This window comes from Nelumbo lutea, chromosome 1, assembly GCF_056320005.1.
Source record: "Nelumbo lutea isolate HS-2025 chromosome 1, American lotus-T2T, whole genome shotgun sequence".
Classification (NCBI taxonomy): Eukaryota; Viridiplantae; Streptophyta; class Magnoliopsida; order Proteales; family Nelumbonaceae; genus Nelumbo; species Nelumbo lutea.
Genome location: NC_142684.1, coordinates 206,970,246 through 206,985,521, shown reverse-complemented (window position 1 = coordinate 206,985,521; position 15,276 = coordinate 206,970,246). Strand labels below are relative to the sequence as shown.

Genomic DNA, 15,276 nt, shown 5'->3' with positions numbered 1-15,276 from the left:
GGTGAAAGAATCACTAAATTTCTAAAGTATAATTCTCTTATGACATCAAGCTCTCTTTTCCAAAATTGACCAACTTTTAAAAAGGAAATCAGGAGAATTAATAGGATAAATTATAAAGACCCCCGCATTATCAAGTCTGTGACAAAGACCCCCTGTAATATAACCATGACAAACTGTTAATTACTTTTTAAACAGTCACAATGTTTGAATTTGTGACTGTTCAAGGTGCCTTCTCTGAATCAGCACCTACATTTTCTTCATACCTCTTCATAAACTATTTAAGGAGCATGAATCAGACTTCATAAACACACATTTTTGAAATCCACTTTCTCTCTCTCTCTCTCTCTCTCTCTCTCTCTCTTTTTCTTAGTCTGGTCTGCTACAATCTCACAGAAGGTTTCTTCGGAGATTCTTCAACTTTATTGGTTGTTGATTCTCACCCAAGGCTCTGTTGTATCATAGGAATGGATTTGCCTATAACCCAACAACAAACTCAATGAAACTAAGTGGGGGCAAATAACGTTCTAAAGACAGTGTCTTCAGACGCGCCTCAAAGCTTTTCCTCAAAAGTTATAGTGACCCCATTTTCCAACAAGGTACATGACAACACTCCATTTCTTCAGCAATGATATAAGCGGCCCCATACAAGCATGCCACAACTCCAAATACACTGCACCCCTTGCCGCTGACGGCAATGAAGACGATGAAAACAATGAAGTGGACACGGGGGAAGCCAAAGCCGACGGTGACGAGAGCAAAGCAAGTCCACACTCGACCACCGCTGAAGCATCTTCATTATTGCAGGTGACAGTGTTGAGATCAATAACACCTCCTGATGGAGGGTGATTCGGCCCGACCTCGTAATAAGGGGACACATGGACATGACTCGACAGGTGACAACTCGGCATAGCCAACTCGTTACAAAGTAATACTCCACTGCCCCAAGCTAGGGATCCTTCGAGCTGAAACCATTCCGAGCTAAGGGCACCTCGGTACCAGGTCGCGACATCAATTCATAATTCAGTTCGGGGTGTATGACCCTTAGCTTGAGAACATCAGTTCCAGGTAGAATCCAGCTCGGGTATACCGATCTACCCTCAACATAATCCCGATAATCACTCTAACGGTTCCTAAATTTCACGGGATCATATCTCACAACAACTAAGCATTAACTCCCCGTCCGATTCGGGCGGAAGTGATTAACCTTATCAACTGATAACGTTATCTCCAGATAACACGAAAACATACTCTATCATGGCAAAGATCACGAAACTACTCCGTAAAGCCCGTGAGGACTCCATTATATAAAGGCCTCCCTCCCAGGGCCCAAAGGTATGTGCAATTACTGCTTACTAGCTCTCTTGCTCTTTGATTACTCTCAGTTTGCATATACTGACTTAAGCATCGGAGCGACCTCGCCAGGTAACCACCCCCGGGTTCTTTGATTTTCTGTGCATATTTTCCACATCCGTTGTCAAATGGAAGCTAAGCCACCGCTAGCTAGGAGCAGCCAGATTGCGCAGCATCACCTCCCATCAAAATCAGAAAAAAAAAAAAGCCTACAAATCAAGTGAAAGAGACCCGCCTCTGCATTGCAGTGATGTTTGCATCTGCAATGAAGCTTAACCTGCACACCCCCCTACTCAATGTTCTCTAAAGGAGTCGGATGGGTCAAAACTCTAAAAGAGACCCACCTTGCCATGTGTCCGTACTCCTTCTGAATCCTGATCCCCTTTTTATTTCTTTAATTATTTATTTTATTAAATAATTTCAAATATACGTGAGTAAGGGGGAATATTTATTCATGGAGGGTGATTTGGCTAGACCTCGTAGCTCAAGTACACGTAGGCGTGACCTAGCTCAAACAGTGACTCAGCATGACAGCACAATGAACAAGAGCACAGCTCGGTGGGGAAGTCCCACCGAGTTCAGCACGGCAACTCGGTAGGTAAACTACTCGCCAAAAGCCGCCTCGCCCGCACCTCCTCCTCGGGGTCAAGGAACTTCAGGGGGTCCCGAGTTCGGGGCACCCTGACCCCTTTTGAGACCCGAGCTCCTCCCAATGGACCTCGGGCCACTCCCAAGAAAGAACGCACCGATTCTTTTTTAGATGCCCCGGGGCACAAAGACCTCGGGTCGGCTAGCTCGGCATAACCGGTTGTAGGCAACCCGTCACTTAAGGGACGGCCCATCTCAGGGCAATTCGTAAGAGAACAGCTCGGTATACCATAGGAGGGCTTCCTGCCTGATCGCCGTACCTGACAAACCTGCGAATTGCAGGCATGTCCCCTCGTCGCGCCTGCCACCTTTAGGAAAGCGTCCCACACCTGACAGACACGTACCCTGTACGACGGCCCCGCGCTTGCCACCTCAGCCCTGCCTGTAGTGGCTACGACAGACTGACAGTGGCGGTTATACCTGCCATGTCAAAAGTCAGAGGGCCGCGAGCAACGGAATTCAGCTATAAGGAACTTACCCTCAAGGAACAAGGTATCTGAAAATCACTAGCGCAACCAACACTCTTAGCCTCCGTTCTCTCTTTACTTCCTGTATGCAATACTAACTTAAGCATTGGAGTGTTCCCGCCGGGAAACCCCCCGGGAGTTCTTCCTCCTTCCTCTTGTTTCAGGTACATCTCAGGAGCCACGCGAGCGCCAGATAGGAGTGACCGGATTGTGCTACATCATTTATCTTTCTCAGTAGAACATTTGCAATTACCATGTAGCAATTCTTTTCGGTTGAGGCAAAATAATTTCAACAAGTGAATTGGGGAAGGAGTAGAATGACTGGAATGTTGATTGAAGTAAAATGAAACCGAACATGATGGGCATATAGATAGAAGACTGTTTTTGTAGATATTTCTCCACAAGGGGAAAGGGGAAAGTAGGAAGAAGAAAGGGGAGGAGAGAAAGGGGAAGGGGAAGATGAGAGAACGGAGGAGAGTGAGAAGGAGAGAGAGAAATGTGAAAGAATCTGAGATAGAAGGGATTACCGCTGTTCATGTATCGTGAGGTTGGAGAAGATGAACAATGTTTTCTATTAGAATAGTTATTACAAAGGTAGTATGGGGATTAAAAAAATATTATAACGGTGAATTTCAATGGAAAGCTAATGGAAAGGTGTCTTTGTCTCACAGTCATAGTAGAGGGGGTATTTGTCACAAAACAAAGTACATGGGGGTCTTTATCACAAACCCTATAGTACAGGGGTCTTTAATTTACCCTAATTAATATGAACACAATTAACCTTTAATCACTTCCTGGTATTTGTCATAGTAGAGGGGGTATTTGTCACAAAACAAAGTACATGGGGGTCTTTATCACAAACCCTATAGTACAGGGGTCTTTAATTTACCCTAATTAATATGAACACAATTAACCTTTAATCACTTCCTGGTATGGCAGGTTTAAATACCCACAAATATGGATTTCATCCTCACATAATCATCTCTCATGAGTGATAAGAGCTCACATCTGCAGATGATGTCTTATTTATCATCGAGAGATGTTCTCAATACAAAATCGGGAAGTGCTGTGGGGCATTATGGGGAGCAAATCTGAACTCGAATGATAACTGAAAAAATGCAAAGTGTGAGAGATATTCCTAATGCGAGGCTGCAACTTTCTGTCATTTGTGAGTTCACGTCTACCTCAAAGAATGCGCCCCAAAAACGCATACATCTCAAAAACGCCTCACATCTCACTATGCATTAAGAATATCTCCCATGCTTATCATTGAAAAATATTTTCAATATCTAATTGAGATATGCTGTGGGACATAGGGGCAGATTTGGAATCGTTATTTATGAGATCACATCTCCACTCCACAAGGAACCACCCCACAGTACATCCCCGTTGTGTATTGGAAATATCTCCCAATGATGATATCATCATCAGTTATCATCAAAAGATACTATCAATAAACGGCAAGGATATGCTGTGGGGCAAAGATGTGAATTCGTGATATGATATATATATATTGGATCAGAATTGGTTATTACTTTTCTTAACCGATATTTTTTAATAAAGTTTCAAATTATTATTATCATAGGTAATTATGGATTTTTGGGTCGAAATTGGTAATTAGAGATTGTCAGCTTTGGAATGTATTTTAGCCCCAATCTAGCAAAAGGGAAATTTCAGTCTTTAGCCCAAGCTAGCCCATTATTTAGGAAGGCCCGAAATTTCCGACCCAAAAAATATCCAACCCAATTCGCCCTATTAAAGTGGGACCCGTCCTCATCGGCCAATAGGAATTCCCCAAAACGTAGATGATGCGGAAGGTTCCCATCCAACGGCTACACGTCGCTATAAGCAGAAGCACTGAAGCAGCTCAAGACAAGAGGAGCGTCTCGGATCTGCGCCTAATACACGGTCCAACAAGTTAATCGCATCCGTGCATCGAGAACATCGCAGCCGTTCACGGCGAGATACTTCCAACAGCCGCAATGGCGTGCTGGGACATGGTTGGGACCGTGAAGTTGGAAGCAGGTTCAGACTCGTGAGCGCATGGCAGATTTCGGAGGAGACGTGATTGGTAAAGATTCTTCGTTCTTTTTAAAGGAAAAGCCCAAAATTGACTAACCAATCAGCCAGCCAGCCACAGTCAGGACCCCCACAAGAGTGGGACCCACGCGACGCATATTAGACGTTTCCGAATTCGGACACCGAGAGTGACTTTTATCCTCCTCTCACGTCTCCACCCCCCCCCCCCCCTCAGAAACGTATGCACTCAATGTGGTTTTGTAAGCGCGTGTTAGGAGAGAAGTCTTGGGTTGTCAGCACTCACCAGTCACCACTTGGCACCGAATTCTGTTTTCTCGAAGACCGACACTTAGAAGCGACACTTTCGTCCTTACGTGCCCTTCAATTCTCTGAGGAACAGAGATCGCAGGAAGTGGAAGGGAAGCTCCTGGTTCTTTAGAAGCTTTGATCAGGCATAGGCTTTTGTTCTCTTCCTGTTCCTGCAATAGTTTCAGTTACTGTAACTCTTTGGATCTTCCACTGAGTTTCCGTTACTGTCTTTTCTGTCTTATGGTTGTTTATCCATTGTATAATTGCTGGTTGTGTTGGGTTTTCAATAATTTTACTTGATTGATTTTTCTTATCATCAATCGTCGATTCATCTCTCCCGGAGTTTTTGTCTCTCTGCTTCCCTTTTTGTTTTGGGTGTTGGATTGGGATGGAGGAGCGTTACGAGCCTTTGAAGGAACTTGGGTCGGGGAACTTTGGTGTGGCGAGGCTAGTCAGAGACAAGAAGACGAAGGAGCTTGTTGCAGTTAAGTATATCGAGAGGGGGAAGAAGGTGATCATCTAGTAACCACTTCTTTTCTTTACTTTCTGTTTCTGTCCACTGCTGCATTGCTTGAATTAGGTTTCTCATCAAAGTGGGATCCCGAATTCCTTTGATCTTTGTTTCTTTACCTTTTCAGTTTTCCGTTTCTTTTTAACTTGTTATAGTTGATTCTTTTTTGTTACTTGTGTTTTTTTTTTTTTTTTCATTAAGCATGGCATAATTAAAATCTTTTCTGGTGATGTAATGGGGATGGGTTTGTTTTTTTTTTTTTTTGAGTTTTCATTTGATTTATACTTTGCGTATTGAGGTCTTTCACATTCGAAATCCCACAACTCATATGTCGTTGATTGGGATGTATCCGTTTTGTAACTTGAAGTTCAATTTGAATTGGGTTTTGTCCTGATATTCGTTTTGTTTCTTCACAGTTTTATCATGCTTATAGCTGTGGGGTTGTTCTGAATGTGAATTCTGATTTTGGTTCAGATTGATGAAAATGTTAAGAGGGAAATAATCAATCACAGGGCTTTGAGGCATCCGAACATTGTCCGGTTTAAGGAGGTAAGGCATCCATTTTGATTGACAAGTAAATATTGTTGGAGCACGAACTGGATTTTGTATTATAAGTTCATGGAATGACTTTATGTTACTTGATCTGTGTAAGGTTCTTCTCGATTTGATTACACTGATGGAAGCAATGGATGAGGGACAAGGGGCAGGGTATGCCATATACCCATTACAAGAAACGAGAGCCCTAAGGTCTCCAAATCCTCCAAATGAAAAACAAAATGAAAAAGAAATTGATAGTGGTGATTCACGTAAAGTAATTACCTCAGATAACAATGTTGTAGTGTTGAATATATCTTGCTTTACCATGTCTGGTCCAGTTGGTTATTTTACAACTCTTGAGTATGACAGTGTAATTATTTATTATGATAGAAATGCCATATTTTGCATTTCCAAATATTCTTGGAAGCATTATCCTTTGTTGAAGATTGCATGAAACAAAACTAGCCACTTTGCTCACTTATTTTATAGTTTGCACTATATTTTGACCAGTTACAGTTTACACTACTATTATATTCATTTATTAGCAAAATGTCAAAGTTGTTTGCTTCACCAGTTATTTTGGAATTGGATCAACATGATCTGGTTAATAATCAAATTTTGGTTTGGGCATTTTCTTTGCTCAACAAGTTGAGTGCCAATAGGTTAAGCGTGATTGATTGCTTCAGGTCAGTCTGCTGTTTAAGAACCAAAATAACCTAATTAATAATTGGACTCAGCATTTTCTCATTGGATTGAGCTCCAAGTAATGACCCGGTGCAGTCTTATCATGAGGACAATGACAGTCTTTGATCTCCATCTAATTAAAATGATTCTTGCATCTAATTAAAGAAATATTAGGTGGTAATATTTCTTTTGACCTTGATAAGATCAAGTGTTGCATTGGCTCTTCTACATGATGAAGTATCACCATTGTTTTTTTTTTAATGAATAAAGTATCACCATTGTTGGATTATGATGTTCCATGGTTCTTGTTTAACATCCTGTGATCAAGGTTGTATTGGTCATTGCACTGGCAGATTAACTTCTTGTTTAACTTCCTGTTGGCTTGATTCAGCAATTGACACAATGCAGATTAAAGACAAAAGAAGAATTGAGTGACTTAGGAGCCATTTGTTAATGGCTGAAGTAGCTGAACTGAATAACTTATCTATTTGTCTTTTAAAATATTCAAGGTTATATTAATCAGTTCAACTTCAGGTTCATTAATTAAGGAGAGCTCTCGACCTCTTTAATAAATTGTTCACTAAAAGACAAAGTAATAAGTCATTCAGTTCAGTCACCTATTCTGTTATTAAGCAGCCCCTTAGGATTGTTGGACCATTTTCTTGGGATCCAGACCTTTGGGGAGATACATTATATCTTATTCAAGTTTGTGCATTTTCTTTACAGTCTTATGTCATTAAATAAAATACTTCAAAATATTACTTGAATTTTGTCACCAAATATTTGTACTAAATTTCTACACTTCTTCAACTAATGTTGTATGGTATAACTATGGATCTTCATGGATGATACCTCTGTATGTTTGTTAAGTTGTATATGATGGGATATGAATAGAATCAAAAACATAAAAAAAAGATTAAATTATAATTATCTGCCTTCAGGTCTTGTTGACACCAACACATCTAGCTATAGTGATGGAATATGCAGCTGGTGGTGAGCTCTTTGAGAGGATATGCAGTGCTGGTAGATTTAGTGAGGATGAGGTGGGTAAAAGTCTTGATACGTAATCTCTTTATCTCCTTTTGGTTCTATATTCTCTGGTTATAGTTGCATTTTTTTCATGCATATCAAAGTTCATATTGTCAGAGTTAATTCTTCAGTTGTTCTGGCAATAATTTTATATGCAACAGGCTAGGTTTTTCTTCCAACAACTAATTTCTGGAGTTAGCTACTGCCATTCTATGGTATGATATCATCCTTTTTCTTGATGTTTAGACTAGAATATGATCTTCTCATGGTACAGTGATGTTGATAATTGCTTCTTGTGCAGCAAATTTGTCATAGGGACCTGAAGTTGGAGAATACACTGTTGGATGGAAGTGCAACACCACGTCTTAAAATATGTGACTTTGGTTATTCTAAGGTTTGTGATTTTCTGGTTCTGGATTAATCTTTGGTATCGTGAACAGGGACTTTGACTAATCTACTTTTTCTTCTTTTTTCCCCTTACATTGCAGTCTGCTTTACTGCACTCACAACCAAAATCAACAGTAGGAACACCAGCATACATTGCTCCAGAAGTCCTATCAAGGAAGGAATATGATGGCAAGGTATTTAACTTTCCCTTTAACAGGTGAAATAATACAATCAATTTCTTCTGGGATTAATGATCAGGGGAAAAGAAAAGGAGAAAAAAAAGGGAAGTTTGCTGGGATTTTGATATTTATTTATGTTGGTGTATGGTACAGGGGATACTAGTTCTAACCATTTACATATGAACATTACTTGGGTGATGGTCCAAAAGTGAAATTACATTTCATCAAAAGTATCTCATCCATTGCCATTTCACTGATATTTTTGCAAACCAGTTTAGAGAGGCTTTTTCTTTTCTTTTCTTTTTTTCTTTTTCGGGGGGGGAGCAATACAGCTCGTACTAGTCATAGGGTAGTAAGGTGGACCTCAGCTGAAAGGAAATGAGGATAATCCTGCTATTTTGTATGACCATGTATTCAATATTCACATCACCAGAAAATTCATTACTTGATTTTTTTCAACAAAGGCATGATAAAAAAACAGGCATTTCAGATTGTAATCTGGATTTTAATATTTTAAATGGCCAGGAAGCTTGTGAAACAGGATTTCTGTAGCCAACCCCATATAGTTGGGATAGGGCTTATATGAAGATGGTGATGAAATGTTTTGGAAGCTTGACACTTGGATAATATGGATTGTAGAATTAGGTGCCTTTGTCGTTCACTTACCCAACAAACAGAACCCAATCCATTCTTTTACATCTGTCTTTTATCACAACCTCAGGAATGAGTTTTCCATTACAAAACTCAAAGATGGTTTCAGTAATCAGAGAGATGCATGTTATGGATTTTTATATCATTGATCTAGGTTTTTTATCTATAACATTCATGGCTTTTTGGCATTTCTTCAATTGCAGATTGCAGATGTTTGGTCCTGTGGTGTGACACTTTATGTCATGTTAGTTGGAGCATATCCATTTGAGGATCCTGATGATCCTAGAAATATTCGGAAGGCCATTGGTGTGAGTTCTTTTGTAGAACCATTGTAATTATTACCCTTCAGATATGTATATTTGAATCCATAGTTGATTCTACCAACAAACTGATCTCCTGCAATATGCTTAACAGAGAATAATGGGAGTTCAGTACTCCATACCTGACTATGTACGTGTCTCAGCAGATTGCAGACAGCTCCTTACTCGAATTTTTGTTGCTAATCCAGCAAAGGTATCTTTCTGTCTGTAACTATTTGATTCTTTTTCAACACCATCATAATTTTGACACGTTGTGGTTCATCATCTGTCTTATCCACCTTGAAGAGGATCACCATTCCAGAGATAAAAAAGCATCCTTGGTTTCTAAAGAACTTGCCAAAGGAACTAGTTGAATATGAGAAAAATTATGAGGATCCAAACAAGGACCAACCAGCTCAAAGCATTGAAGAAATAAATCGGATTATTGAAGAGGCACGTGTACCTGCAAAAAGTTCCAAAGCTGGAGGACCGTCTTCACTTGGGTTGGTTGACCCTGATGATGGGGAGGCTGATGTAGAATCTGAGGTGGACAACAGCGTTGACTACGCATCCCGAGTATAATCTCAGTTTGCATTCTGCTGTTATGAAGGCATGCATCTGTAAAATGTATTCCGCAGTATTGGTAATCTAAGAAGTACTATATTGTTGCCTTTTCTGTATAGTGTCATGCTATTAGACTTGGATAGAAATTATGTTCTGGTTTATGGTAGAAGAAGTAATGTTTTGCAAGATATACTGGCAGCAGACACTATCCAAGTAAATTGAAGTTGGAACATGGGTCTGGTTTGATTTTCTTCTGCTTATAGATTAACCCATTAGTCTTGTGTATTTTACTTTTTTATATTGGCTTAAAGCTAGTTACATGCTTGCTTCTCTCTACGCCTACTTGTTTACATTATCAGAAGTGCCTGATTATTTGATATGTTTAATTTGAGAATATTACCTGGTTTGTTGACAGAGAAAACTGCTTATCAAATACTAGACAAGTACACAGTTTTAATCTAGGTTCTGTGCCTCTGTCAATTGAGGTATTATAAAAGCTCGAGCTCAGCTCGGCTTGGCTTCAATCGAGCTCAAACCCAATTCACTGGCTTGATTATGAAACGAGCTGAGCTTGAGCCTTGCATTATTCAATTTGGCTCAGCTCGGCTAGAATCCACCCCTATAGAAGAGAAAACATTTTATCTATGCATTTCATAATTAAAATCTGTTTGAACTGAGCTCGAGCCTTGCATTATTCGACTTGGCTCGGCTCGGCTAGAGTCCACCCCTATAGAAGAGAAAACATTTTCTCTATGCATTTCATAATTAAAATCTGTTTAGGTAAGTTCATCTGTACTTCTATGATTTTTTTTTTTTTTTTACTTCTATGACCTTTGTGCTGTCTTAAAAGTGTGAGAAAAAAGGAAGATAGGACGGATAGGTTCATCTACTTAATTTACCAATATTATCATAAAAACATTTTCATAGGAAGCCGACAAATTCAAGCATATCCTTGACAGCTGGTGACTGGTGAGGCATCATTCAATTTGGGTGCAACTTCATAAAAAGCCCATGGTGCTCGACTCCAAGCCAAACCAGCCAAACCAGTTTCTAATCCTAATAACACTGTAAATAACAGTGCAATATTTTGTTGGGCTTCTTTGGGGATAGTCAGATTAGCCTTTCATAATCAGCTCAGAAAGGGGAGCTGACCCAAAGATCCAAGATGATCAGCTTTGGTGTTCAACCTAAGGCTGTGTTTGGTTTGGTATAGAACATAAGAGAGAAACAGCAAGTTGTTGGGAGAAAGGTCTTAACAAATTTTATGATTCCCTGAAGGCTTCAACCTTCTGTTTCTCTTCTATTGAGGGGTCCACCGATTCAGGATAGCTAGCTGAACCGAGGACTGTGTTTTATGATTTCAGACCCTCGGCTGCAAAGTGAATATATTATTTGGAACTATACATATTATAGGAACTCCGATGGTTAACGGTGCAGACCAGAGAAGACTTAATGAAAGAAAAAGATAATGCTTGGATACAGTGAAACCAATTCTCTACCCCTACCCCGCAAGGCCCCAACTTGAATAAGCTCCCTCCATTCGTTATGATGTCCAGTTCATTTTGCAAATTCGAATGGACTTTGAAAAGGAACTAAGGGTCCATTTGGTTTATATAATCATAATCTATATTCCTCAAAATCAGAATTGGAATGATCTATTTTTATAAAATCTGTTTGGTCCAAACAGGAATTGGAATGGAAGTTAGAATCAATTGGAATGGGTTTTCATTCTCATAGGAGGGAGAGGAAATGGTCATTCCCTCAAATCGGAAATAGGATTTTGATTCCGTTCAACCAAACAATTGGAATTGGAATTGGCGATTCCAATTTTGATTTCAGACCTCTATTCCCATAAACCAAAAGGGGTCTAATAATCATTTTAGTAAATAAAAGGAATTTGTGCATAAATAATAGGGCTGTTCACAAACAATGGCAAACCGATCAAACTGGCCCGACCCAATCTGATTTGGTCGATTTTTCTTCACCACCGATTGGCTTCGGGTTGTGAAGAGGGATAAACAGATAATTCGGTTTGGTTTCGGTTTTCATGTGTGAAAACCAAAACCGAACCGAGTTAGTTAGCTTCTGATTTCCTAGTATTTTCCTAACTAGATAATTCTTATCCTAGTTTATTCTTTCAAGTTAGTTACTTATTTTTAACATTAAAGAAAAATAAAACATTAGTTAAATGCGAAGTACTTTGTCTTTAGGATTGTTTTCCTTTTTTGAGTAGGAAATTTTACACCAAATATAGGGCTGTTCACAAACAATGCCAAACCGACGGATCGGTTTTGCTTAATGGCAGGTCAGTTTCGATTTGCTCTTTAAGTAACTCGATTAGGCCGGGTCGGTTGAAAAAAATCTATTAAACCGACCCAACTCGACCCATAAACAGCCCTAAAAAATAAAACAATAATGATGTCTCGGCAACTGGGTCAGGACCATGGTTGATGTAAACTTAGTACAGATCGAGCAATGTTTCTGAGTCACACTCTTGTATTATACTATTATCTAAGATTAATTTTTGCAGCTGGAACACCTGAGCAATAGAAATTAATAGTCCATAGATTTTGTAAGAGTGGGCGGCTGTGCTTAGAGGCTTGTCTATTGGAAAAATGTCATGGAGTTTAAGGCAATGGTATGTCCGTTTGAAGGAAAGAGTAGGGAAAGGAAAGGAAATGCAGGAAAACCTTTACAAACTTTGTATAGTTTTCCTATCTTTCCTTACCTTCTTTTTCAAACCAAACATAACCTAAGGGCTTCAAATGCTCTTATTTTGGAGTCAAGTGCTGGAATCTAGAAGTTTAGAGGGGTGAGGGGTTTTTGTCGCAAAACAAAAGTTTGAGGGGCTAATGAAGATGCAAATGTTTTGAAAGCTATAAAAGAATTAGATGCACCCCAAAAGCAAAAATATTTCTTTGGACATTAATCTGAAATAAATTCCAGTAAAACCAATTTTAACAATAAGAGGTATCAATTTGGACTGAATTTTTGGGGAGTGGAGGATAGAGGCCCAACAAGTTTGGGCCTTAGTTGATCAACAGATTCAAGGTCCTAGAAGGGAATGGTGGACTATAATGATAAAGAAGAAAATTAACACTAAACATCTTGATTTAATGGAAAAAAAAGTAAGGATCCATTTTGTTTACAGTTGGAATTAGAATTGGAATCAGAATCGAAATCCTCCAAAATCATAACCGGAATGGCCTATTCTCATAGTTTATTTGGTTCAGACAGGAATAAGAATGGAAATCAGAACTAGATGGAATGGGATTTCATTCCCAAGGGAGGGGGAGAGAATGACCATTCCCTTAAATGGGGGAATGCCATTCCACCAGGAATGAATATGAGATTCTGATTCTGTGCGACCAAACAGTTAGATTCTGATTTCAAACCTTTATTCCTGCAAGCCAAACAGGCCCTAAATTTCTTAATCTGCCTCTTGTGGAAGGATGTAAGTGGAAAATGTTTCAGAAGTAGGATTTATACTCCACCTCAAATTGTAGAAAGAGCAACAGTTGGATTCTGATTTCAAACCTTTTTTCCTGCAAGCCAAACAAGCCCTAAATTTCTTAATCTGCCTCTTGTGGAAGGATGTAAGTGGAAAATGCTTCAGAATTAGGATTTATACTCCACCTCAAATTGTAGAAAGAGCAACTCAACTATCAACTGGGTCCCTATAAAATAACATATGCGCACATGTATAAATTATGTGTAAATAAGGGTCTTATAAATAACACATACAAATATGTATGGATTGGGCTGGGCTTGGGCCCCAATCCTTCGTACCTCTAAAATTTATGGACCTGATGCAGGCTTGGGCCCAAAATTTCTAAATAACACATACAAATATGTATGGGTTGGGCTGGGCTTGGGCCCCAATACTTCAGAAATCTGAAATTTGTGGAGCTGATGCAGGCTTGGGCCCAGAATTTCTAGGTCAGGTTGAAAGTATCACACCCACCCGCTCCCCCATCTTGAGTGGGGGGAGTAATGGGCTTGGGTTGGCCCAATTTCTGCACTTCCTTTAGCATTATTATATGTAAAAGGAGTATAATTATCATATTTTTCAAAAAAAAAAAGCTTTTAAACTTAAAATTGTTGACATTCATACATACATACATACACATATATATACATACGTACATGCGTACATACACACACACACATATATATATATATATATATGAAACTAATTAATTAACAGTCTTGGTCAAATCCCAAAAGTTAAATCACCATATAAAGCTCAGATAGATGTTTCTCATACACTTAATATAAGATGTACAAGTTAGAAGTCATAAGGGCACTTGTAAATAGCTCACTCTCTCAAATTGTGTACATGCTTTGCTACACCAGTCTGATTTATGCAATTTTAAAGTGGTGGAAAAATTATTCTCCATAAGCAATTTATCGAGTAGCTCGTTTTGTTCAATCTCGAATCCTATTTTACCACACTTGTAGCCAAAAACATATGGCTAACTCGTACATATAACACTCAGTATTTGTGGGCTTACATTCATACTTTATACTCCTTAATTTTACAAGGTTTAATTTACCAGACTTGGGATCGGATATTGAATATAAATTAAAATTGTTTGAATTATCATAAAATTGAATTAAAAATGATTTTCATATTGTATTCCATGAATAAAATGAATCAAACAATAACATGTATCAAACCTGAACCTATGACTTATATCATATTGGATAATGATGGAGCTATATTTGAGCCAATTAATTATAAAATGGATCAAATTCAGATCACCATTGATGGGATTGAATTTGAATTTAAATTTGGACAATTGGATAATTCAAATTGATGGAATTGATTTTGAATTCAAATTCGGATAAAAAAAAGTATAGTTTCAAAACCATACTTATTTTTGGGGAAAACTGGACAATGTGATAGAGGTTGTTTTGTTTGTGTGTGTGTGTTTGGGAATCTGACTCACATGTGTATTTTCGCTATTTACTTTTGATCTTAAGGTCATTGCATAAGAAGCACCATAAAAAATAAATAAAAAAAGACCCACCACCAAAATTTGTAACAAAGCCATCAAAAGTAATGTTCTATTTTGCTAGTTCTATTATCAGACACTAGGGGTGAATGAGTTGATCATTTTCAATCTGACCTAAAAATTCTAGGCTTCAACCTAGGTTTTGTGTTAAGTCCAGTCTAGGCCTGGCCCAGCCCAAAATTTTTTCGGAAAAATACAGACAGGCCCATTGTAGATTTCTGAAATCCACTGTAGACCTATACAAATTCAAAATGTCAAATGTTTACACCTTACACCAATTCCCACCCATGAATTGGCTTCAATTAAGAGTTGGCACCTACTTCAACTGTACTTTGGGCCTAAGAATTCTGATCTTGGGTTGAATCGTCATTCTCCCAAATTTTTTTAGAATATATAAATATTATGAAATGACATTTAAAATATTATATAAATTAAACCTAGCGTATTAAATGGCTTCGGCTGAAAGCCCAATGAGACCCCTACAAACCCCGCCTGGGGTATAATTTTTATAATAGGTGCTAAGCCTGGCCTAGGCCATGATCACCCCTATTCCCCTACCAGAATCCCATAATAGTGTAGTGAGCGTCTGAGCACTCATTTCAGGAGTTCACATCTACGCCCCAC

The 15,276-nt window shown here is 38.8% G+C and overlaps 1 protein-coding gene across 2 annotated transcripts; it reads left to right on the top strand.

The window, feature by feature from the left end:
• The first annotated feature begins 4,668 nt into the window (after positions 1-4,668).
• LOC148880612 (serine/threonine-protein kinase SAPK3-like) lies at positions 4,669-9,970 on the top strand. Of its 2 annotated transcripts, XM_088962562.1 has the most exons (10): positions 4,717-5,304; positions 5,779-5,853; positions 5,957-6,115; positions 7,467-7,568; positions 7,716-7,769; positions 7,856-7,948; positions 8,043-8,135; positions 8,975-9,079; positions 9,186-9,284; positions 9,377-9,970. In XM_088962562.1, the coding sequence occupies exons 1-10, from the start codon at positions 5,182-5,184 to the stop codon at positions 9,650-9,652; spliced, it is 1,179 nt and encodes a 392-aa protein (XP_088818688.1). In that variant the 5' UTR covers positions 4,717-5,181; the 3' UTR covers positions 9,653-9,970. The 2 variants fall into 2 exon arrangements, with proteins under 2 accessions (XP_088818689.1, XP_088818688.1); XM_088962563.1 differs by lacking the exon at positions 5,957-6,115 and having other exon boundaries at positions 4,669-5,304.
• Positions 9,971-15,276: the final 5,306 nt, after the last annotated feature.

Coding starts and splice junctions, on each gene's coding strand:
- LOC148880612 (XM_088962562.1), top strand. CDS start 5,182: ATGGAGGAGCGTTACGAGCCTTTGAAGGAACTTGGGTCGGGGAACTTT. Junction 7,770..7,855: donor TTAGCTACTGCCATTCTATG/GTATGATATCAT, acceptor CTTCTTGTGCAG/CAAATTTGTCATAGGGACCT. Junction 8,136..8,974: donor GGAAGGAATATGATGGCAAG/GTATTTAACTTT, acceptor CTTCAATTGCAG/ATTGCAGATGTTTGGTCCTG.